The sequence below is a fragment of the Chanodichthys erythropterus genome, chromosome 17, assembly GCF_024489055.1.
Source record: "Chanodichthys erythropterus isolate Z2021 chromosome 17, ASM2448905v1, whole genome shotgun sequence".
Classification (NCBI taxonomy): Eukaryota; Metazoa; Chordata; class Actinopteri; order Cypriniformes; family Xenocyprididae; genus Chanodichthys; species Chanodichthys erythropterus.
In genome coordinates, this window is record NC_090237.1 from 28,899,185 (window position 1) to 28,925,165 (window position 25,981).

At 38.4% G+C, this 25,981-nt stretch overlaps 1 protein-coding gene across 1 annotated transcript; it reads right to left on the reverse strand.

The window, feature by feature from the left end:
- Window positions 1-14,828: 14,828 nt before the first annotated feature.
- LOC137005390 (chemerin-like receptor 1) lies at window positions 14,829-16,527 on the reverse strand. The gene is made up of 2 exons (XM_067366250.1): window positions 16,424-16,527; window positions 14,829-15,785 (listed from the first exon to the last, which is right to left on the reverse strand). The coding sequence occupies exons 1-2, from the start codon at window positions 16,425-16,427 to the stop codon at window positions 14,839-14,841; spliced, it is 951 nt and encodes a 316-aa protein (XP_067222351.1). The 5' UTR covers window positions 16,428-16,527; the 3' UTR covers window positions 14,829-14,838.
- Between the last annotated feature and the right edge of the window lie 9,454 nt (window positions 16,528-25,981).

The window sequence follows — 25,981 nt, forward strand, 5'->3', positions numbered from 1 at the left end:
TAAAGTGAATTAAAAAAACTGTAAAGGAGAATGGTTTCTTTTTTTTCCTTTTTTTTGTCCTAAATATTACAACCGCATGTACTGTGTCTACAATGCATACGCAAACACATAAAATGTAAAAAAAAAAAAAAAAAAAAATCACACTTTTCACATAAGACAACACAATTACTGTTTGAAAATGATTGTCCACCCTTGATTTACCTATATATAAATATATATATATATATATATATATATATATATATATATATATATATATATATATATATATATATATATATAAGAAAGAAAGAAAGAAAGAAAGAAAGAAAGATTCCATCTACTGTGATCATCAATTAAAAAATAAAATAAAATAAACCAATCCTAGGACATGTAATTAAGGACACATATAAAAAAAAAAAAATCTTTTGGAAATCTATCTAATCAGAGAATGATAATATTATCTCCTCATATGCTCTCAACAGGCAATGTACATATTAAATACTTACCCATTTTCTGTATGGCTTTAGTCCCATAAAAACCTCTTTGCAAGTTCTGTTTATTGTTGAAAATCAACAACTGATGATAAGTTCCCCTTTACTTCTCTTAAAGAGTGATGGTGGGATGGTGTAGGAAGAGAAACATGCTTCTACAGAAATCTATTTTTATCGATTACACACTTTCTATTTCTGCAGTCTATATGAATTAATATAGACTATATTTTAGTCATTATATTAATTATTAGTTATAGTTAATAAATGAGTCACTAATACATGAGAGGAACATGTTCAAATGATCTATCCAATCAGCACGAGAGGAGGCTTATATATACGTAGCCGACTCACCTGTATGTTCCTCGACGGTTTTTGGAATCCCTCCATCTCACTCTTGGCTGGTTCCTATCACAGCAGGGATACAGGGGCAGTACTCTTGGATCGGTCCAAAATTATTATTTGTAAGTGTGAACTCGTGAACCAAGAAAAAACTGGACATTTTGAACATGACATTCAGAAATAATGTTTTCATAACTTAATGGGAACATTTGCAAAATGTTTTTAGAACATATTTTTATCTGATATTCGCAAGATGCTGCAAAAGCTGCGAGATGTGGGCATCCATCTATGATTAAGGGAGACCGGGTATGGTTGTAACATGGGGAGAAGTTTTAACACCACCAAATCCACCAATCAGGGATATGCTAGGAGTCCTATGATCATTTCATTGTTTAGCAACTTCCTCCCAGATCCCATAAGATTGGTTGTCAAGGCTGTAAATAGGTACATGCAAGAACTATAGCTAAATCTATATTATTCAATGCCTTTACCATATGTTACTATATTTCTGTACTGAAAGGAAATTAATTGTACCTATTTTACACAGGAAGTGATGTGGCAATAGCAGTGGAAAGGAAGACAGTTTTTTGACCTACACTATACTGCTTACTTTGGAATCACAGTTTTGTTTTTAAGTTTTCACCCTTTTGTTACAATAAAGGTCAAGTCTTGTTCAAAGAGGCTGTAGCATCAAAGATACTTTGCTACACTGAAGTGGCTATAGATCAAAGGAAGCCATTACAAGCCATCATATTTTGCCTGAAAACTGCAATTTATCTTATATAAGTTTTAAGTACTAAACAAAACAACATTAGTAACCCAATGGCTTCTACACAGCTAGCGGAACACCGGCTGACATGGGTGTGGGGTAGATTGTAAAGATTGCCTAGACAGTGGAAAAGAATAACAGATAGATGTGTGCTGGCCAGTGTTTTTTTTTTTTTTTTAAAGAGGAAATGATGAAGTTCTAAAGAAGGACACATCAGTCAGATCAGTTGTGAATGTAGACCTATAAAAAGGCAACAGAAAGAAAGAAAGAAAGAAAGAAAGAGATTCCATCTGTTGTGACCATCAATTAAACAATAATAAAAAGGTTTAAACCAATCCATGTGACATGTAGTTAAAGTGTTAGTTCACCCCAAAATGAAATTTCTGTCATTAATTACTCACCCTCATGTCGTTCCAAACCCGTAAGATTTTCATCAAAAAGAATGTTCATCTTTGGAACACAAAAAAAAAAAAAAACTTTTTAATGAAATCCGAGAGATTTCTGTCCCTCCACTGACTGCCTTTGCAACTACCACTTTGACACTTAAAATAGATCATAAGGAGATCATAAAAATAATCTATATGAATCTAGCTTTGGCACTGTGTACAGGTGCCAAGTCCTGTTGGAAAATAAAATCTGCATCTCCATAAAGTTGGTCAGCAGCAGGAAGCATGAAGTGTTCTAAAATTTCCTGGGATATGGCTGCGTTGACCTTGGACCTCAGAAAACACAGTGGACCAACACCAGCAGATGTCATGGCACCCCAAACCATCACTGACTGTGGAAACTTTACTGGACCTCAAGCAACGTGGATTGTGTGCCTCTCCTCTCTTCCTCCAGACTCTGGGACCCTGATTTCCAAAGGAAATGCAAAATTTACTTTCATCAGAGAACATAATTTTGGACCACTCAGCAGCAATCCAGTCCTTTTTGTCTTTAGCCCAGACGAGACGCTTCTGACGCTGTCTGTTGTTCAAGAGTGGCTTGACACAAGGAATGCAACAGCTGAAACCCATGTCTTGCATACGTCTGTGTGTAGTGGTCCTTGAAGCACTGACTCCAGTTGCAGTACACTCTTTGTGAATCTCCCCCACATTTTTGAATGGGTTTTGTTTCACAATCCTCTCCTATTGCTTGTACACTTTTTTCTACCACATCTTTTCCTTCCCTTCGCCTCTCTATTAATGTGCTTGGACACAGTGCTCTGTGAACAGCCAGCCTCTTTTGCAATGACCTTTTGTGTCTTGTCCTCCTTGTGCAAGGTGTCAATGGTCGTCTTTTGGACAACTGTCAAGTCAGCATGATTGTGTAGCCTACAGAACTAGACTGAGAGACCATTTAAAGGCCTTTGCAGGTGTTTTGAGTTAATTAGCTGATTAGAGTGTGGCACCAGGTGTCTTCAATATTGAACCTTTTCACAATATTCTAATTTTCTGAGATACTGAATTTGGGATTTTCCTTAGTTGTCAGTTATAATCATCAAAATTAAAAGAAATAAACATTTGAAATATATCAGTCTGTGTGTAATAAATAAATATAATATACAAGTTTCACTTTTTGAATGGAATTAGTGAAATAAATCAACTTTTTGATGATATTCTATATATAAATGTTTATTCAATTCTAATATATGATTTATTTTATTGTCATCTCACACATGCATCTGCTTTTTATCCTTTATAACAGGACATTTTCTATTCTATAATTTCTATAATAAAATACATATCATATATGTGATATCTTATTAAATAATTAGCATCAAACAATATTAAGAATAAAAAATGATTGCATAACCACCCAATAGCTGGTGATGTGCACCAAGTAGGTTATGTAAATCGCCATTAAATAAAAGAAGAAGAATGAAGTAGAATGGCGCGCTTTTTCTTAACATTTGTTTCTATGGTGAATCATTGATTCGTCGCTCTGTTGAGAATGTCTTGTGTGTTAACTGGGAACATACTCTGGGTTGGCTGAACTTACACCCGGATGCATTTTAGGAACCAGCATACCACTAGTAAGCAAGGTTTGGGTTAATCAACCGAGAGTTCAGGGTACATGTGACAGTAAGTTAACCCTGCTTTTTTTGTTGAAATCCGATGGCTCCGTGAGGCCTGCATAGGGAGCAATGACATTTCCTCAAGATCCATAAAGGTACTAAAAACAATATGTTTTTAGTATATTTTTTACTGGTGTGTGATTTAAAGGTGCCCAAGAATGCTTTTTCACAAGATGTAATATAAATCTAAGGTGTCTCCTGAATGTGTCTGTGAAGTTTCAGCTCAAAATACCCCATAGATTTTTTAAAATTATTTTTTTTAACTGCCTGTTTTGGGGCATCATTATCAATGCACTGATTTACACTCGGCGCCGCCCCTTTAAATCACATGCTCCCTGCCAAACGAGCTCTCGACTTTATTACAGCGCATTTACAAAGTTCACACAGCTAATATAACCATCAAATGGATCTTTACAAGATGTTTGTCATGCATGCTGTATGCATGCTTCGAATTATGTGAGTAAAGTATTTATTTGGATGTTAACGTTTTATTCTGAGTGAATTTGAGGCTATATGCTCTGTGGCTAACGGCTAATGCTCTCTCTCTGGAGAGATTTATAAAGAATGAAGTTGTGTTTATGCATTATACAGACTGCAAGTGTTTAAAAATGAAAATAGCGACGGCTGTTGTCTCCGTGAATACAGTAAGAAACGATGGTAACTTTAACCACATTTAACAGTACATTAGCAACATGCTAATGAAACATTTAGAAAGACAATTTACAAATATCAGTAAAAATATCATAATATCATGGATGTCAGTTATTATTGCTCCATCTGCCATTTTTCGATGCTGTTCTTGCTTGCTTACCTAGTCTGATGCTTCATCTGTGCACAGATCCAGACGTTACTGGCTTGTGTAATCCCTTAAACATGGGCTGGCATTATGCAAATATTGGGGGCGTACACCCCGACTGTTACGTAACAGTCGGTGTTATGTTGAGATTCGCCTGTTCTTCGGAGGTTGTTTAAACAAATGAGATTTATATAAGAAGGAGGAAACAATGGAGTTTGAGACTCACTGTATGTCTTTTCCATGTACTGAACTCTTGTTATTTAACTATGCTGAGGTAAATTCAATTTTTTAATCTAGGGCACCTTTACATATGCTTTTAAATCAGTTCATGTGAGTACAGTGGTTCAATATTATTATTATAAAGCAACGAGAATATTTTTGGTGCGCCAAAATAAACAAAATAACGACTTATATAGTGATGGCCGATTTCAAAACACTCCTTCAGGAAGCTTTGGAGCATAATGAATCAGTGTGTCGAATCAGCGGAAAACTTTTTTTTGTATGGAGCTATTTGGTAACTCAAAGCCAAATGAAGTGTGGGTAAAATGTGCCATACGCAACCTCTGGGCCCACCAAACCTGCACTCTAGAGTTAAAAACACTTTTTTTTTTTTTTTTAACCAATGTTACTCTGAGAATATTTTTTGTTGTTGTTGTTGTTCTTTACATGTGTCGTGACAGATCGCTGTAGTGCCTCAGTTCAAGCGGCTCATGAACCGATCATCTCTTCCTAATAGTTAATTTATAGCATCAAATAAACATGAATGATCAGAAGGAATGTTGTTTCAACCACGGAAAGATGTCAGTACACACCATTTTTTAAGTTCAAGTCCACCGATATTCATTTACTAACTCCCCTGACTGCTTTGTCATTGTTTTGAGCTGTTGTTCAGACTTTACAGAACGATTTGAAATGGCTTGGGCTGCTCTGAATAGGAGAGATGTTGTGCTTTGAAGCCAAATACAACATTCTCTGAAATTGCCTGGGTTTTCTCTGCATTAGGGCTGATTTGGACCAACAGTTTGAATGCATTTGCTTACTGGATCCTTGGACTGAAAACTTTGCTGGAGTTTATAGCTTAAAATGTTCTGATCAAAAAAAGAGGAGTGGAAATATGGCCCATACTTTGAAAACCCCTTGATTAGATCTTAAAATCCTTCCGGAGATGCTCAACAAGCTATCTATGTTTAGATCTTTGTTTTTCATTGGAATCTTGAGAACAATGTGTTCTAGAAACCGGATTGAATTTCAAGCACAATTGTCAGAAAACAAGACACTTATTGTGACAGCGTTTTAATGACCAGAACAAATAGAGTCTCCGGCCGATAGATTGAAGCGCTAGTCTGTGTGAAGAATGCGCAGTGTGAACACTGATGCACTGTTGCACTACTGAGAACGGCGGCAACGAGCACTCAACATGATTTCAAAAACCGCGATAGATCACCTATTATTTAACTCAAACGAATGAATTGCTAATCAACTAAAGATGTTTCTTTTGTATTAGATGCATCTGCGCCGCGAAATGTTTCAAAAAGTGGTGGCGACAATATCGCCCCTGGCAAAAAGTGGTGGGGACATGTCCCACCCACAGTTTATGCCTATGAGAAGGGTTATCCTTGGCAACCTTCGAGCCATTGGACACAGCTTCTGACAAGTGTTTCTCTCTAAAGATGGTGTTTTTATTAGTGATTACACCCCTCAAGAGATTTGGGGACTTAAAAGTTTTGTCAGTTGCTCCCTCCTGTTTGGAGTTTGATCCGGGTGGCATAAAAACTATTTTGCACCGGAGACCGGGTTATGTACCCAAAGTACCCACTAATTTGGCCCGGACTAGTCCTCCAGGCCTTTCATCCTCAAGTGTCGACCAAATCTGAGTAGCTATGGTTGCTCTGCCCTGTCAGGGCCGTTGAGATATAACATCTCAATGGAGAAAATCAGATCAACTGTTGGTATGCTTCGGGCCCCCTAAGAAGGGCTGCCCGGCTACAAAACCTACTGTAAACAGGTGGATTATAGAGGCTATTTCTATGGCGTATGAGGTGTGCGACCTGCCTTCACCTCTGCCCCTCAAAGCCCATTCCACACAAAGTAGAGTTCTGCATTCCCAGATATTTTGCGCCGTGGGATTAAATTTCCGTCTAAAACACGGTAGCGGTCGGTAACTCTGGTGTAATTTGAATGGGAGCAGTCGGTCATTCAGTATCACATTCCCGACATCCTTTCAGAACAGCATATCTTCGCTTTACTTAATCTTGATCTTATCGACCACCCGGTATACAGCCTGCACTCAGGACCATTATGCACGCACTGCACGGATGGACCAGTTCTTTCTGCGTCATGCATTGCATTTGCGGGGTCTGTGCGCACAACATGTGCATAACGGTCCTCAGGGCAGACTGTACTGGTGGTAAATATACAGCCCTCATAAAGAACAGGCAGGTTGTCGATGACTGACAGAGCAGAATAAGGATGGCAGAGCAAAGTGTGGATGCGCTGTCCTTTAAGGACGTTCAACTTGGACTGGAAAATGGTCAGTTTACTGCTAAGAGACCCACGTCAGGCAAGTCTGATGTATGGGAGTCTTTTTCATGTGTCATAGATGCAGATGGAAAAAAAAACAACAAAAAAAAAAAAAACCTTTGCACAATGTGATAAATGCCTAAAAGTGTTCCCGTTCAGCAGTCACAAGGCTGGAACCTCGTGTTTAAGGCGGCACTCATGCATCATCACAAAGGGTCAAACTAAACTGACATTTACAAAGCCTAGGCCGGTGCCAGAGCAGTTTGACCGTATGATACTGTGTCCAGAAAAGGTTTTAATCAGCTGGCCCAACATTTGGTCAACACAGCAGCAAAAATCATAAAGTTTAATGTCAGTGAGATACTTCCACATCCAACAATAGTATCAAGAAATATTGAAACGAGGGCTCAGAGTCTGCGTAGACATGTTGTTGACGAAATCACTGCATTTACAACAGACATATGGACAGAAACTTATTGCAAAATGTCTTTTTTGTAGGCAACCATCCATTACGTTAATGAGCAATCTGAGCTACATTCAAGAGTGCTTTTTGCTGTCCCTTTTGACCCAAGCACCTCAAAGACGGGTGAAAATATTCGAATGCACCTGCTGCAGAATCTCAGAATATTTGGCATTGATGCGACAGAAATGGGCAGAAAGTTTTTGTCACAGATCGTGGAGCCAACATGATCAGTGCCTTACGAGGATACACAAGACTAAACTGCACAGCACAGATACTAAACGTGACGTAGTGCGTTTGGTCCTGCTGTAATGGAAATGTCTCCAGAGATCGCTGGGCTTCTAACTGGTGTTAAAAAGTTGGTCACATATTTCAAACACTCAGGACAGCAAACCAAGCTAAAAAGGTCACTGAAACAATCCATAGGAACAGTATGAAGACATCGCATCTGTGCTGACTGAGAACAATAATCATCACAAGATCATACGCATCAATGCCAGCACGCTCAAGTTACTAGTATCATTCCTGAAACCCTTCAAAGAGGCAATTGACGACTTGGAAACCGACAACACAACTCCAAGCGCCTCACTAGTTCTTCCGTGGTCTGTGCGATTAATTGAGCGCTGTATCAGCCACAAAAGACCCTCTGCTCTCTGAAATCGCAACAGTCTGTGTGAAATGGCTGAAAGAACTACTGTCAACAGACTGCACTTTGCCAAATTTGATTCACATGCTTTATAGAATAGCAACCTTTTTGACACCAAATCTGCGAAGTTTGAAAATGTTGGATGAAAGAGGGCATCAGGAGGTGATACAGAGTGTCAAGGAGATAATCAAAGATTTAAAGTTTGATACCCATGGTGAGGATGTTGAGCCAACACCTGCCAAATGGCCTACTGTTCTCCCTACATTTTCAGATTGGGAGGACAATGAAGAATCAGTTGGATCGAAATCACTAGATATTCAGATTCAGGACCATGAAACTTGAACCATCAAGTCAACAAAAAGTTTTGCAGTGGTGGAATTCACAGCAGTCCCAGTTTCCTGCTCTGAGCAACCTTGCAAGTCATGTCCTCTGCATCCCGGCCACGAGTGCACCTTCCGAGCGAGCATTGTGCGGTTGGATTTTGGAGGAAAGATGTTCGGTATTGAAACAGTCATCAGTCAGTGACATTCCTTTCTTGCATGGATATTTAAAATAGTTTGGAAAAAGCTGATTTCGCCAAGTAAGTAAACAGTTTTCGTTCATTTCATATATTGCCTACAATTTTGAGATGTCACTTAATTTATTATTAGTTATTGTTTGAATTTCTTTTGTAGGAGAGACATTGAAATCGACGTCGGGACATTCTTCTCAGGGATGTTAAATTGTTCAATTAAAAAGTGATTTCATTTCGTGATGGAAGCCTACATATTTTGCTTATAATGAATGACGTCATGTTTTTTTTTTCTTTCTTTGACACTTTTCCTGTGTTGACAGCAAAATGTTACGAATTTTGTATTTTGACAATACGAATAACAAATAGGCTTAAATTTTTGTACATTTTTATTTATTTTTTCCCTGCAACATTTTTTCCCCTACTGTGTTGGCAGCAAAATGTTAAATTTTGTATCTTGACAAGGCGAATAAAATAATATATATATATTTTTTTTTTTGTGCAGACTACATTTTTATTTTGTCCGTGGAAATTTAAATGTGAAATTCTGGAAACAAGATCAAGATCTAAATTTAGCGGGATGGTCGGGTCGGGTCGGGAAGAAAATTATTCTAAGCAGACAGCGGGTGAACAAAGAGTGTATATATATCGGGAACGGGTGGGTGCGGAATATAACCCCAGCGGGAGCGGGACTTAATAAACAGTCCCGCGCAGACCTCTAACACAAAGTATGGTACTATCTCCAAGATATCTGTGATCCTGCGGGATGGTCCTCCCCACACAACTTCATCAGGTTCTATAATTTGGACCTGCCGGCCACGCTGGGTTCTTAAGTATTCATATTCTAAGCTGTGTCTTAATTTCTTCACATCAGGACAGGCATTTTGTCAGTATGGCGATGTGGGTATGTCATTCCCCAAAGTGTTGTCATGGCGACGCAGCACGAGTTCCCTTGAAAGGGGAACGTCTCAGGTTATGCATGTAACCATGGTTCCCTGAGAAGGGAATGAGACTACGTCCCCTTGCCATACTTCCTGCATGCATAGAAGAGGCCTGCTTCAGATCAATGGGCTGAAACAGCTGTGTTTGCCGGATCCTTTTATAGCATCCGTCGGCATACTTCACAGAATGATGTTGCACCAATCAAGATTGGAATAGTTGCACATGCCTTCAGGAGAGCGTACACTGAAGGTATTCCCCAAAGTGTCATCATGGCGACGCTGCGTCACATACCATTTTGTGAGTTGCTTATATGGGAAAAGAGTGGTGGGCAAAGTACACAAATCAAGTACTTGTAAAATTGTACTTATAAATACTAATTATCGCTGTTACTAGAGTAAAATAACAAAATTAATTGATTTTTAATAAGTATTAAAAGTAAAAAGTACTGATCAAACGGTTTATTATTTATTCTAGCCAGTGCTAGTCATTAGTCAGAACTAATAATAAAGATTATTGCAGACATTTAATACAGTGGTTCCCAAAGTGGGGGTCGGGACCCCTCGGGGGGTCGCAAGATGATTTCCAGAAATCCCAAAAATATATATTTTTTTTTATGATAAGAAATAGCATATTTTAGCATATTGTAACAAAATACTAAAATTAGTAGCTAAATTAAAAACAAAAATCATGCAAATAAAAAAATATATCCCACCTTTCGATTTTTGGTAGCCTCGACCGTGACTCCTGAGGTAATTATGACAGAGTAACGACATAATAGCAACAGCATCAGTTGTAGCAGGTCAATTTACAGCACCATGTTATATATGTACTCGTAGGTAATTATTTAGGCTTTAAGCTTTGGATGTTATTTTTGTTGAAATGAAACATTTGTTAATATCAAAGACTGTAGAATAACACAAGACGTGTCACTCGTATTGTTTTGAATGGGAGAAAGTGTAACACGCAATATGGCGGAATAAGTCCTGCCTTCTACATAAGAGCCACCGGTTTCTATAGAAACAGTCAGACGCGGCCTCAGAAATGAGGCACAAGAGATGCGCATTAGCTTGATCCAGCATAAAAATAGTTAGTTTTTTTTTTTTTTTTTGTCATGATTCAAGCATTGGAAAAAAAAAATGAGACAGTTGTTGTCAGATTTCATTGGTGATTTCAAATATGAAATTTAATCGAAAGCTTGGCAAACTGTTTTGGAGCTGCATGATGCCCAGGATGCCCGAGAGGCGTTTCAAAGGTGGCCGCCGAGTGAAATGACTTGTCTTAAAGGGACTTTGTTAATATTGACCAAAGACAAGACAGGCAGGACAGCGGAGGAGAGTGGAGAAGCACCGTCATTCCATTGCACTAGCCTACATGCAGTACGCACTATTGTATTTTCACATATGCCGCGTTTGCATTGCGCAACTGATCCAAGGCTGTTTATCACAAACATAACATTTAGGGCCTACTTATTTTTATTTCAAATCCAAAAGATGTTACTGAACATGGCTTGTCAACATTGCGATTCTTATACAAGATGTCATGTTTAACACACTACATTTAAACATTTTATTAATTTCATTACACTTTATATTTATATAAAGTAATACTTTAGATGTATATATTATGTTGCTCAAACAAGTGACAAAACATTTAAATATAAGCTTTATGTTAAAATCACAAACAATTTAAATTAAAACTTAAAATAGACAAAAACAGGTGACTCTCGTCTTTCTTTCCTTTTAAATCTTTTTACAAGAAATCCCTCAGGCAATAAAAAAAACATGTTTTTCCAACTTGTTTTTCCACCTTGACGAAGAGACGAGTGCTATCCTTTATGTCTCCTAGCATTTACACCTGTCTTTTCAATGCAGCCCTTGTTCACCAAAATGCCAGGTACGATACCATTTTCTTTGCTTTACCCGAGGGAAAAAAAAGCCATGTGTTGACTGTAACAGAGATTTTAAATTATATGCATCTATGGTGAAATTACTAGTTTTTCACATCAATGTTTATTTTAATGCATACAGTGTACTATCGTTTTAATTCAGTGCAGTGCAGCAGAGCAAAAGACTGTGTGTACCGCTCCTGGAACGCACTGCCAGACCGCATCCGTGTGCAGTGTCAACGCTCTAATCTGTTAATATGGGCACAGAAAAAAAAAATGCACTGCAAACAGAGAAGCCTATTTGTAAAACAGGTGTTAGTGTGTGTGCGCCATTGCACACAACGTTTGTATACTTTAACCACCTCCGAAGGTAGTGGGGGTCGCAAGTCACTGGCATCGTTATTTTGGGGGTCATGGGCTGAAAAGTTTGGGAACCCTTGATTTAATTTAAGCAAACTGTGGCGAGGGGGGCGTGGTTTAGCGGGGTCTGCAACAGGAGGGAGCGTCTGGGGAAGCGCGGTGATTGAACGGGTTGAATGCAAATCACGAACACCTGTTTCTCGTTCCAGTAATTGGCGTGGAGACAGGATAAAACGCCAGGAGAAGCAGGAGCGGGGGAGAGAGAGAGAGTCTGCTGACAGTCGATGTGTGAGCCGTGCTCGTTGCTTGGAGTGAAGCCCGTCCTCGGATGTGGAATTATTGAGTGTCCTTTTGTTTGTTTTGTTTGATATTTTCTCTGGTGAGAATAAAAAGACTGTCAGCAGCCAAAGCCGATCCCTCTCCTCTTCCTTCCCACTACACAAGAACCTTACCACACTGGTGCCGAAACCCGGGAGGGAAGACGGAAGCAGCCGCCATGCAGGCATCCCCCGCCACTGGAAAGCCGTTTGCGGACATCATCGCATCCCTCGCGGTCCTTCATCAAGAACAACATCGGGCCCTGCTGGATCTCCGAAATGACCAGGAGTGCCGCTTCGAGGCGATCATCCAGGGCCAGCAGGAGGACCGCGAGAGGTTCCGGAGCTGGATAGACCGGGAGATTCCCGCGGAGACCAGCGCGGCAGGTGGTGCACGTCTTGTCGTGAATGTCAACTGGTAAATCCTCCGGCCACTCCAAAAGCGCCTTTGCGCCCCCTTCCATTACACGATGTCCAGAAGCAGTGGCTCTCCGCAACATTTCCGCTAAGAGTGTTGCGGACGCCCTCTTCAGTTTAATCTCCCGAGTGGGGATTCCGAAAGAAATCCTCACTGATCAAGACACGGCGTTTATGTCACGTCATTACGCGAACTGTACGAATTGTTGGGCATTAAATCGATTCGAACCAGCGTCTTTCACCCACAAACAGACGGGCTGGTGATCCATGATTCGTAAGTTCGTTCAAGAAGACGCCAAAAATTGGGATAAATGGTTGGAACCCCTGTTGTTCGCTGTGCGAGAGGTCCCGCAAGCCTCCACAGGGTTTTCCCCCTTTGAGCTTCTCTTTGGGCGCCACCCCCGCGGGGTGTTGGATGTCCTAAGAGAGTCTTGGGAGGACGGACCATCTCAATCGAAAAATGAAATGAGTCGGACGGTGGGGGTATGTGGCGAGGGGGGCGTGGTTTAGCGGGGTCTGCAACAGGAGGGAGCGTCTGGGGAAGCGCTGTGATTGAACGGGTTGAATGCAAATCACGAACACCTGTTTCTCGTTCCAGTAATTGCCGTGGAGACAGGATAAAACGCCAGGAGAAGCAGGAGCAGGGGAGAGAGAGAGAGTCTGCTGACAGTCGATGTATGAGCCGTGCTCGTTGCTTGGAGTGAAGCCCGTCCTCGGATGTGGAATTATTGAGTGTGCGTTGCACCGTCCTTTTGTTTGTTTTGTTTGATATTTTCTCTGGTGAGAATAAAAAGACTGTCAGCAGCCAAAGCCGATCCCTGTCCTCTTCCTTCCCACTACACAAGAACCTTACCACACAAACCTTTTATTTCATTACAACAAAACTGTATTATACATTTTTCTTGTTAATAATACACTTTTACGGCAGATTTACTTCACAAATAACTGACAGTCAGGACTTAAATATGACTTGATTTACAAATTTACCATTAGTAACTTCCTTTTTGTGCCATTCAAGCTAATGCACAAATAGCAGCATAAACAACATAACATGAGGATTCACACAGCACAGACCTGCAGGGCTTCTGCAACTAGAAAAAAACCCCAAATACAAATATACATAAGGAATAAATGGGCCTATTCGCGAAATACAGTACAGTTCACTTAAATAACAGATTAACAAAATGAAAGATAAAATAGTGTGACAAGTAATTATTATTTATTTATTTTTTTTTTGTGACACAAACAAGTTCACAGAAAGGACAACGAGAAAATGGCATATTTTGGTTGTTTTTTTATTTATTTATTTATTTTACAAAAGCACAATGTTTTGCATTTATTGTGAGTGTATGCAAATTAAAACACACCCTTTACAGTTTCGAATGACGTCTTAATCTGTATGACCATAAATAATGAGTGCTTTGTTTGTCTTTATGGCTGGCAGCTGGCAGGCATAGAGATGGTGGTATATTTTGTTTGCTTTTAAACTCTGTAATCCAAATTAGGGCTGTAACGATTCTTTGATTAAATTCGACTACTTGATTTAAAAAAAATCCTCGATTTCAATTTGACAGTGTTTAGTGACCGGTAAAATGCTGGAAGTGGCGACCGTTTTCTAAGGCTGCATGATATGTGCTGCAGCCTGCAGGTTTAATATGCGCTGTAATTATTTACATACGTGTAGGTTATCCATGTGCCTCTCTTGCGGCTCCATTCACAGTAAATACACTGTTTCAAACTACATCTCTGCATATGCTGTGAGTTTGTATTGCTTTTATTGTTCATCTGGAAATGCACTGTGCAACATTTAATCATGTTTCTACTGTGCTAACTGCTCGTTGCGATTTCAAAATATACGTTTAAGCCCTTGTTTAAGCGCATGTCCTTGTTCAAGAAATTACAGTGGGTGTAGCATTTCTGTAGCATTTGTATGGCCAAATATTAAAGATTAATTTTTATAGTTGAAATAAAAGTTGTAAACCAATATTAAACATTAGATCGCGTTTAGAGTGTAAAAATTTTTTTCATTCTTTACTTGAATCAATTTTTATTGTGTTATTGCTATTATATATATATATATATATATATATATATATATATATATATATATATATATATATATATATATATATATATATATATATAGCCATATGTGTAAGTGAATGTGTTTTGTTGTGCAAGCACCTTTATAATGATCGCGTTGTAGTTGAGCTATGCATGCCATGCACCATGTTTGTTTATGCCGCGGTCAGGAGAATAGATCGTATAGATCTGGCACAATTACTTGAGGAATCGTTAGAATAATCGAACGATTTCTAAATTACCAAAATAATTGTTAGCTACAGCCCTAATCCAAATGATCCTCAGCAAACACCGTCTCCAGCACCAGCAGCAGAGACTGTTTAAGCTTCTTCTTAAACTCCTCACACATGAATACATAGAGAATGGGGTTCAGACAGCTGTTTAGAAAAGGCAGGCAGGTAACTACAACTTCTGTTTTATAAAAACTCTTTTGAGCAGACCCACTCAACTGATTCTCTTTTGCACTTAAGTAATACAATTTGTTGACATGAAAAGGAAGCCAGCATATGAAAAAGGCCAGGACCACAGCTATAATGACCCGGTAAGATCTGAGCTGATTCTCCATTTTGAGACGTTTGACTCGCACACTGATAGCTATATATGAAGATGCAATGATCAGGAAGGGGATAACAAAGCTCACTATAAACCTGTATGTGACCAGAAACTTGTAGTATTGAATAGGATAGCCATAGATTCCTTCACTCTTCGCTGTTGAGTAATTGATGAATACTGGGATGCAGCCACTGATGGATAAAACCCACACAATTATGCAGATGATTCTGGCTTTGAATACGGTTCGATTATTACGAGACCACACAACCATCCATGTGCACAGACATCGGTCCAGACTAATAGTCATCAGCAGCAAAATGCTAGTAAATGAGTTTATGTAAATTATGAAACAAAGAAATGTGCATTGTAATTTGTCAAAGTCCCAAATACTGCCTTTGACTAAAACAGTGTTCATGATTACAGCTAAGGAGGAAGTGAAGTCTGCAATCGCCAAGTTGAGGAACCAAATGGAGTTGACTGTCGTCTTCATTTTGTAACCAGTCACAAATATGACGAGCCCATTTCCAATGAGACTTACAGCAGGGATGGCAAAGAACATGCATATTATGAAGATATTAAAGCCTGAGATCATCTGTGTCTGCACTGTAGAATTGTCCGTAGTGATTCTGGTCATATTTTGAATTCCAATAGTAGTGCTTGCTACATGAAAACAAGAGAAAAAAAAAATACAGTGAGTTTTGGTTTCTGGAATCTGAATATTTGTTATGCCACATTTCACATGCAACATCTACCCCAGGATGCCATGCGAAAGTTAGAGTTTAACACTCTCATCAGTTTATTCAATTTTCTATTTTAAGTTTTTTTTTTTTTTTTTTTTTTTTTTTTTTTTATATTCTGCAATGTCCAACAGTAGATAATAGGACTGCATTACAGGATAATTCTTTCATTTATTGTCCTAAATATTTCAACAGCATGTACTGTATCTATGCAAACACATAAAATTAAAATAAAGTTTTCATTTTTTCAAATAAGTCTATACAATTACAGTTTATAAAACACAATATCCAATAAGAATTTACCTATATTTTTTATGGTAAATATTAAATGGTGTATGATTATTTGTTTTCATCACCAGATATATAGAAAGGTTCTAACTGTTGTAACCACCAATTTGTCAAAACTAAAAAGATAAAATCAAACTGACACATAGCCTGTAGTTGAAAAATAAAAATCCTTTCAGAAATATCTCTTATCTCTCTACAATTTTCAACCAACTACAGAGAATGATAATATTTTCTCTTCACACCCATAGATATGCATATAATGTCAATTCTTACCCATTTTCTGTATGGCTTCAGTCCCATTAAAATCCTCTTTGCAAGTTGGTGGGATGGTGTAGGAAGAGAAATTCTTCTACAGAAATCAATTTTCAGAAATCAATCGACCATGCAATATTCTAAGAAAAGTTCTATTTCTGCAGTCTGAAATATTAATTGAATGCAGAGGAAGGGCGTTCACTACCAGCTGACATGCCATCAAACGACACTTTACCATGACACAGCACATTCAGAGTGAACCTTTCACTGTACAGTTCATATCCTGAGATTCATTTCTGGGACATTGACTATTGCTTGCCTTATATGCACTCACAAAATACCTTTGACACACTTTTTCATTTGAAACACAAATAAGATTAATCATTTTAACAGTAGGCTGTAGCTACTTAGAGTCTGATTTTCTTAAAGAGTTTTTTATTTCTCAGCAGCTGGTCCAGGAAGAGTTTGCTTCTTCTTGTTTACTTTGTGATTAAAAAAGTCCAGATGATCTTCAGCAAATGCTGTCTCCAGCACCAGCAGCAGAGACTGTTTAAGCTTCTTCTTGAACTGCATGAACACATAGATAATAGTGAATGGGGTTCAGACAGCTGTTTAGAAAAAACAGGCACACTTGTTTTGGAAATTACTTCTCAAACATTGATATTCTGCTTATTCTCCACTGCATTTAATGAAATGAAATACAAATTGTGAAAATGGAGAGGGAACCAACATGCAAAAAAAGGCCAGAACCATAGATATAATGACCCAGTAAGATGAGAGGCTTTCCACTTTTGAGAAGTTTGACCCACTCTCCAATAGCTACATCTGAAGATGCAGTGATTAGGACGGGGATAAGAAAGCCCACTATAAACCTTTATGTGAACAGAGAATGTCTAGATACTTGGTGCAGAAATTGATACAAAAGAAATGCTATGTCCAATGAATAAAACCCTCACAATTATGCAAATGATATTAGTTTTGAATAGAGTTTATTTATTCCCATTGTGTTTGTCCCGTTGCTCTCTACCAAAAAATCCTGAAGTACAATGTCCGGCCATCTGTTTGTGACCTCAAGCTGAAGTGAACTTGGGTTCTGCAGCAGGACAATAATCCAAAACACACCAGCAAGTCCACCTCTGAATGGCTGAAGAAAAACAAAATGAAGACTTTGGAGTGGCAAAGTCCTGATCTCAATCCTATTGAGATGCTGTGGCATGACCTTAAAAAGTGGTTCATGCTCGAAAACCCTCCAATGTGGCTGAATTACAACAATTCTGCAAAGATGAGTGGGCCAAAATTCCTCCACAGCGCTGTAACAGACTCATTGGAAGTTATCGCAAATGCTTGATTGCAGTTGTTGCTGCTAAGGCTGGCCCAACTAGTTATTAGGTTTAGGGGGCAGGCACTTTTTCACACAGGGCCAATGTGGGTTTGGATTTTGTTTTCCCTTCATAATAAAAACCTTGATTTAAAAACTTTGATTCATATTTAAATTTGTTTGATGATCTGAAACATTAAAGTGTAACAAACTTGTAATAAAGCAAACTCTAACTACTTCAGCAACAAGGGTGATTTGAAACATGAATCTTGCGTTGTTTGCTATTGAATGAACAGATTGTTAAAAGTAATGACCTAAAAGAAGATCATATTGTTGTTTCGGTAATTAAACCAAATGTTTTCATTGCATTTCACAACAATCTTTTGTTCTGAAACAATGATTATGTAGAATGAAAATATGTACAACTAGAATTAAAGCATGAGATCAGGTGTTGAAAGAATGACTAGCTGTGTTACAAATGTGATCAGTTTGGATTTTTTTTTTTTTTTTGTACTAAGAGTTTAAATAGTACTAAAGCGAATAAAAAAAATCTGTAAAGGAGAATTTTGTCTTTTTTTTTTGTCCTAAATGTTACAACAAAATAAACAAAAGGATTCCATCTATTGTGATCATCTATTAAAATAAATAAATAAATAAACCAATCCCTATGTAATTAAGGACACATTTAAAAAAAAAAAAAAAACTTTCAGAAATGTATCTAATCAGAGAATGATCCTCATATGCTCTCAGCAGGCAATGTACATATTAGATTCTTACCCATTTTCTGTATGGTTTCAGTCCCATAAAAACCTCTTTGCAAGTTCTGTTTATAGTTGAAAATCAACAACTGATGATAAGTTCCCCTTTACTTCTCTTAAAGAGTGATGGTGGGATGGTGTAGGAAGAGAAATATGCTTCTACAGAAATCTATTTTTTATCGACTACACACTTTCTATTTCTGCACTCTATATGAATTAATATAGACTGTATTTTAGTCATTATATTAATTATTAGTTATAGTTAATAAATGAGTCACTAATACATGGGAGGAACATGTTCAAATGATCTATCCAATCAGCACGAGAGGAGGCTTATATATACGTAGCCGACTGACCTGTATGTTCCTCGACGGTTTTTGGAATCCCTCCATCTCACACTTGGCTGGTTCCTATCACAGCCAGGGATACGGGGTCAGTACTCTTGGATTGGTCCAAAATGATTATTTGTAAGTGTGAACTCATGATCTAAGAAAAAAATTGGACGTTTTGAACATGACATTCAGAAATAATGTTTTCATAACGTAATGGGAACATTTGCAAAATGTTTTTAGAACATATTTTTAATCTGATATTTGCGAGATGCTGCAAAAGCTGTGAGATGGGGGTGTCCGTCTGATTAGAATGGGTATTGTTGTAACACGGGGAGAGTTTTAACACCACCAATTCCACCAATCAGGGACAAGCTAGGAGTCCTGTGATCATTTCATTATTTATCAACTTCCTCCCAGATCCCACAATACTGGTTGTCAAGGCTGTAAATAGGTGCATGCAAAAACTATTGCTAAATCTATATTTTGTTTAGTACTTTAAACGGTTGCAGATAAAATCATATAACTTAAATTGTAGTTTCTCAGGCAAAATGTGACACATTTTTAACCTGCTAATTCAGCTTGTAATGGCTTCTTTTGATCTATAGCCACTTCCGTGTGGCAAAATATCTTTGATGCTACAGCCTCTTTAAGCAAGACTTGACTTTTATTGTAACAAAAACAAAACTGTGATTCTAAAGTAAGCATTATAGTGTAATGTAGGACAAAAAGAGGAAATGATGAAATTTTAAAGAAGGACACGTCAGTCAGATCAGTTGCAACGACAAAGTTGGAACCCAGTGGTGAGGATTCTGACACCGCAAACAATGAAAACTTTTATTATGTCTATATAGAGCTATTTGGCAGCACAAAGCCACAGGAAGTGTGCCCTATGCAGTCTCTGGGCCCATCAAGCCTGCACTCTAAGACAGAATATATGTATATGAATATAGGCCTATAAAAGGCAACTGAAAGAAAGAAAGAAAGAAAGAAAGAAAGAAAGAAAGAAAGAAAGAAAGAAAGAAAGAAAGAAAGAAAGAAAGAAAGTCCCTCCACTGACTACCTTTGCAACTACCACTTTGACACTTCAAATAGATCATAAGGAGATCATAAAAATAATCTTTATGAATCGAGCGGTTTTGCTCAATTTTTCTGAAGAGACTTGATCACTTTTTATTGTGAGAAGATTTAATTTAAAGGGGACTTACTATGCCCATTTTTACAAGATGTAATTTAAGTCTCAGGTGTCCCCAGAATGTGTCTGTGAAGTTTCAGCTTAAAATACCTCACAGATCATTTATAAATTCATGTTGTAAATACCCATTTCTGACTATAGTCAAGAACAGGCTGTTTTCGTGCATGTGCCTTTAAATGCAAATGAGCTGCCGTGCCCCACCCCCTCTCTACGATCACAGTTTCTGCCTCAATTGGATTCTCTGCCAAATATTATGCTGCGTTCACGGCACTTCGTATTTACAGAAATTTTGAGATGACAACACGTGACGTTATATTCGGAGCTGTTCACGTCCTTGGACTGGGAATTATGCATTCCTATGGAGCCACTATCAACGCCTAAATAAATCTACAGCGGTCAGGTGGTACAGCGGCCATGTGGTACATCAGGGAGCTTTCAGAAAACTCCCAGCCTACAAGCTGTAATTATGAGCTCTACGAGGACGTGAACACTTTTTACAAGCTAGAATCCCGTAACTACAGGAATTATGAGGCCGCGTGAACGCACCCTTAACAAGACATCTGCTTGGTTTTGATTATCATCTATATCGTGATCACTCTCATGGATAGCATATAGATCTTCTTTCATCGTTAAAGTTTATTATTTCCACACATTTTAAAGCTATATCAGTTTAAACTTCTAATAGATCGATTTCTGAGTGCATTATCTGAAGCACACGACACGCACACAGAGAGCTGGCTGTCATATGTCAAGTCTCTTGAGTAACTTATTTCATAAGTTACACACAAATACACACGAGGTTCTGCCAAAAACACATGGGGCCCTATAATACACCTGGCGCAATGCGATGCAAGGCGCAGCGCAAGTGTGTTTGCTAGTTTGCGTCCGGCGCCGTTCGCGTTTTCCCGTTCAGCGCCACGTCCTTAAATTAGTAAATGCACTTGCGCCAGTTAGTGCGCCCTTGGGCGTGCTGGTCTAAGAAAGAGGTGTGTTCAGCCGCATTGCCGGCGCATTGCTATTTTAAGGAGCTGAAAATAGACTGCGCCATTGGCCAACTCAAACCTGGTCTAAAGTCTAAAGCCAATGGCGCAATATGTTTTTGTTAGAGCGCGTTGGTAGAAACTGCGCCTCTGGGCGCGTCGACTTTGCTTATTACACACAGGGATGCGCATCACACAAACATGCCAAATATTAAAAACAAAAGGATTACAGTGTAAAAGAATATTATTGTGTAGGCTACATAAATATAAAAATGTAACTTTGTTTACCTTCTAACTAAACGTTTAACTTCGCGCACGAGCAGATCGGTTTCTTCGCTTGAAAAGCGTTCAGCTTTTCCGCCAACAAATTCCACCATGTAAATAGCAATCCGCCATGGCGCGAGCACATCTCGCTCTTAAAGGGAATGGGAGATGACACTCTGATTGGTTTATTGAACGTTACACCCATTACTCATTAAGAGAATAGGGACAACCCATTTCAAAAATGCGCCCCGCCGCACGGACCGTTTTTCCGTCGTTAAAATAGCAAAAGTGGATTTGGACACGCCCTGAGTGCACCTGCGCCGTGCGCTTTACACTTTGCGTTTAGATCATTAAAATAGGGCCCATACAGTTCATATAAACACAGTCAGTTATGTTTGTGAATGTAAATAGCAGGCAATGTTACAGAAATTGTGTGTATTAGATCTGTGGTGCATTCCCTTCAAAAATAAAAGTAATCCACTGCGTTCAGCGGCTCAGATGTAGGTAAATGAAGACTGTTATGTTCACTTTTACATCCAACAACAAAACATCTCAACTACTTAGCAGTTGCTACAGCTGCTTGAGCGCGGATGAAATGGCGCACAGCGTACAGCTCACTGAGGGCGAAAACTATGGTAATGCAGGACTGTCAGTCAGTGGTCGTGGGCGGGGCCTGTGGCTGTTTTCAGCCATGGTGCTAATCGGTGCTAATGTGACGTCACATTAGCACCGATTAGCACCATGGCTGAAAACAGATTGTTGGGAAACACTGCATATGATTTATGCGGATTAAAAAAAAAGGAGTGGGTGGATTTGTACCACAAATTTATGTCCAAATACCATGCAAAAGTGAATTTTGCATAATAGGTCCCCTTCAAGCTTTTACTCACATGTAAATATTGATAAGCAAATGAAAGCAGAAGCTCAGCCGAAACTGCTTGATGTGCTAGAACAAACCTCTTTCAGAAGCTCAAACGTGCTGCATAACCAATGAGGTTCATTCTAGTGTGTTACACAGCACATCTGAGCTTCCAGAAGAGGTTTCCCTACCAGCTGACACACTATCAAAAGACACTAGGTGCATTCCATTCGACCGTAAGTGGACTGTGAAGTGGACTTCACAGGGTATTTCGCCATCTTAAGTGAGATTCCATTCCGAAGGGAGCGAACATGTTCAGTTCAAAGGGCACTGCATAGGGAATAAGGGAACATCGATATATCACTTCACAGGAAGTAGAGAGGTAAAATTACCCAACTGTCATTGCGCACCAGGTCACCAGTCAGAACTACGATGAAGCAGAGCCGTTGAAAGAGTTTAACGGCTCTCTGGTTTTGAGTATTCATACATTTTATATGAACGAAAGTATGAATGGTTATGGCGATGAGTGTTACATTTGTATATTTTATTGTATGAATATGCATGACAAAGTAAAAGTGTTGAAAAGCAGCTAAGGCTCTATCATTTATTTTATTTTATTTTATTTTATTTTATTTAACGTTACCTCTAGTGATAGGGAGTCGACTCCAAAAGAGTCGATTTCTCGACTCTGAATAGCCCCAGAGTCGGGGTCGACTCCAGCACAGGAATCGACTCTCTGTGTCGACTCTGTTGCTGTGTCTGGAATTGCTCACTTGTTTACTGATTCTCGAATCCATAGCCTACATAATGCACGGCAGTTAAGTGCATAATGTCTATGGTTAAGTGCACTAAGCAAGGAACGAAATGAAGCGAGGAATTCAGACACTGACGAATTGCATCAGAGAGCTTTTACATTTATGTAACTTACTTTTAGATAACAGTCATAGTGACTTTAGTTTGTAACTATACCTCCATGTCAGCTTTAGTATTGATGGTATCTTATATTATTGCAATAAATATAGATTTGATTTTCCATAGTTAACCGTGTTCATTAAACTAACCATACCTAAAAATAATAAAAAAAAAAAAAACTCACATCAACAAAAAACACATTAATAATTGTACATGTATGCATTTTTATGTATAACTCTCATGTCCAAGCACTTTTAAGACAATGATCATGTGCGTTTAACGCCATCCCCCAACCATTATAATGAGATGAATTCATTAGGCAAGGCAAGGCAATTTTATTTGTATAGCACATTTCATACACAATGGTAATTCAAAGTGCTTTACATAAAAAAGAATAATAAAAATAGAACATAAGGAATAGAAATAAGTAAAACAGTAAAAACAGAGAATTTTGCTATCTGGATGGAAGAGCTAGGAAGTCTCAGGGAGTTTGTTGTTGTTGTTGTTGTCGTCCATCAGAGTTGGATCTAAACTACTCCACACCAAAGGGGTATTTTTATAATTCTTTAATTATAATTATTACTTTATTTTCCGTCAGAGCGGATCTAAACGGATATCAGTCAGAGCGGATCTGCACGGATCTTCCTCGCACCGGAGGGATTTCCAAAATATTTGCCAGGTAGCTGTGCGTTTAAACAGTACCCTTCCAGACAAATCTTCCTGGACTAACTCTTAGAGCTGCATCCAAGGATAACATGGGATGAGTTCAATCAATCCTACCACCACAGGAAATTATTAAAAAACAACTTACCTGTGATGAAGGATGACCACTTAATTTGATTTTTAATTTGCTTTTGACCCATCCTTCACTTAATTTGATTTTTAATTTGCCACACCACACCAAAGGGGTCTTTTTATAATTCTTTAATTATAATTATTCAGCCAATTTTATTAATTTATCAACCGGAATATTCCCATCAACACTTTATTTTCCGTCAGAGCGGATCTAAACGGATATCCGTCAGAGCGGATCTGCACGGATCTTCCTCGCACCGGAGGGATTACCAAAATATTTGCCAGGTAGCTGTGCGTTTAAACAGTACCCTTCCAGACAAATCTTCCTGGACTAACTCTTTAGAGCTGCATCCAAGGATAACATGGGATGAGTTCAATCAATCCTACCACCACAGGAAATTATTAAAAAACAACTTACCTGTGATGAAGGATGACCTCTCAGTCCCCCAGTCCCGTGTTTCTTGGGAATATCCTGGACGAGCCAGTGATCAGTTAAGAAACAGGCCTAATCAATTTCTTCCTAATTCTCCCAGCTCTTTCAACCAGACAGCAATAATGCATTAAAAGTCAGAATAACAAGATGATACATAAAAGATATAAAATACATTAAAAATGAAATAAAAACAGGAAAAGGAATTAAAAGAATAAAAAGATAATACGTATACAATAAAGTGCAAACAGTTCGGACATAGCACAGTGCTCAATCAGCAAATGCATAGATAAAAAGATGTGTTTTGAGTCTGGATTTGAATGTGGCTACTGTTGGAGCACACCTGATCTCTTCTGGAAGGATTCTGGAAGAATCCCTGCTTTCTCGTTTATTTAATTCTGACATAATATTCGACCACAGATGTTTTTCATGACTTTTCTCTCTGTAAAAATAGGTATCTGCAATTAGCATTGATAGGCTACTCATCAATCATCTCTAAATTGGACTAATTTGGACAGTCTTGCTAAACGTGTGTTGTTTTAATGAGGGGATTTTAAGGCTTTGCGTCAGGGAAAAATAAATTAAGTGTGTAAGGACTTGGCTTGTTTATATGTACAGTAAATGGAGTCGTGGTCGGAGTCGGAGTCGACTAAATGAGAATAAATGAGAATTTATTTTCATATGGCATGACAGTTACAGCTTCAAATCTGTTAAGAGTCAATTTTAAATTTGAAAGTAAATTAAAATATCTATTTATTTGTTATCAATCTGCACGACACTGTCATTGACTTTCTTTGATTATGTTTGCAGGGTGTTCCAAATGAGCGATTATTGTCAGCGAAGTCCACTTCAACGGATATACCGTGCTCAGAGAGTAGGGAGCAGTAAACACTGCGTAGGCACCCTGTCGAATGGAACACAGCTACTATCCCATGACACTGCACATACAGTGTGAAATTTTACTGTACAGTTCATATCTAGAGATTAATTTCTGGCTTTGACTAGATTGCTTGCCTTATATATGGTTATAAGTCACAAGACACCTTTGACACACTTTTATTTATAGCACAAATCAGATTAACCATTGTTACACAACAGGCTGTAGCTACATAGAGTCTGATGTTCTTAAAATTTTTTCTTGTCTCAGCAGCTGGTCAAGAAACTCTTGGTTTCTTTTTGTTGTCTTTGTGATTAAGAAAGTCCAGATTATCTTCAGATAGCGCTGTCTCCAGCACCAGCAGCAGAGACTGCTTCAGCTTCTTCTTAACCCTTATAGGGTCTTTGAAGTCTTTTTAGACCCCAAACAATGTTTGCTAAATTAAAAAAAATATATATTTATATTTGTTATATTTGTCCAAATGGCATGAATCTTTGTACAGTGGTTAACACTTTCTAGATCTACAAATACTACTACTACTACTAATAAAAATATATTGATATATAGTGATATATTGTTTGTATGTTAGTGTAGAAAAAAAGTCACATTCAGGGTCTTTTGGGTATTGTACTTATAGTACATTTGAACCCATAGTTGTCACAGACATGTCAGGTTCCAACCTCAACCAATCACAGCACACACCATCCCCAGAGTAATGATCGCCGCCACCTGCACCTCATCATCGCACTCATCAGCAGCACCATAAAGAGCACACACAGCACTCCTTGTCCGGTCTCGTTCGCATATACTCACGTTAATGCTTACCTCAAGGACTCCTCGCTCCATACTTACCTGTCTCCAG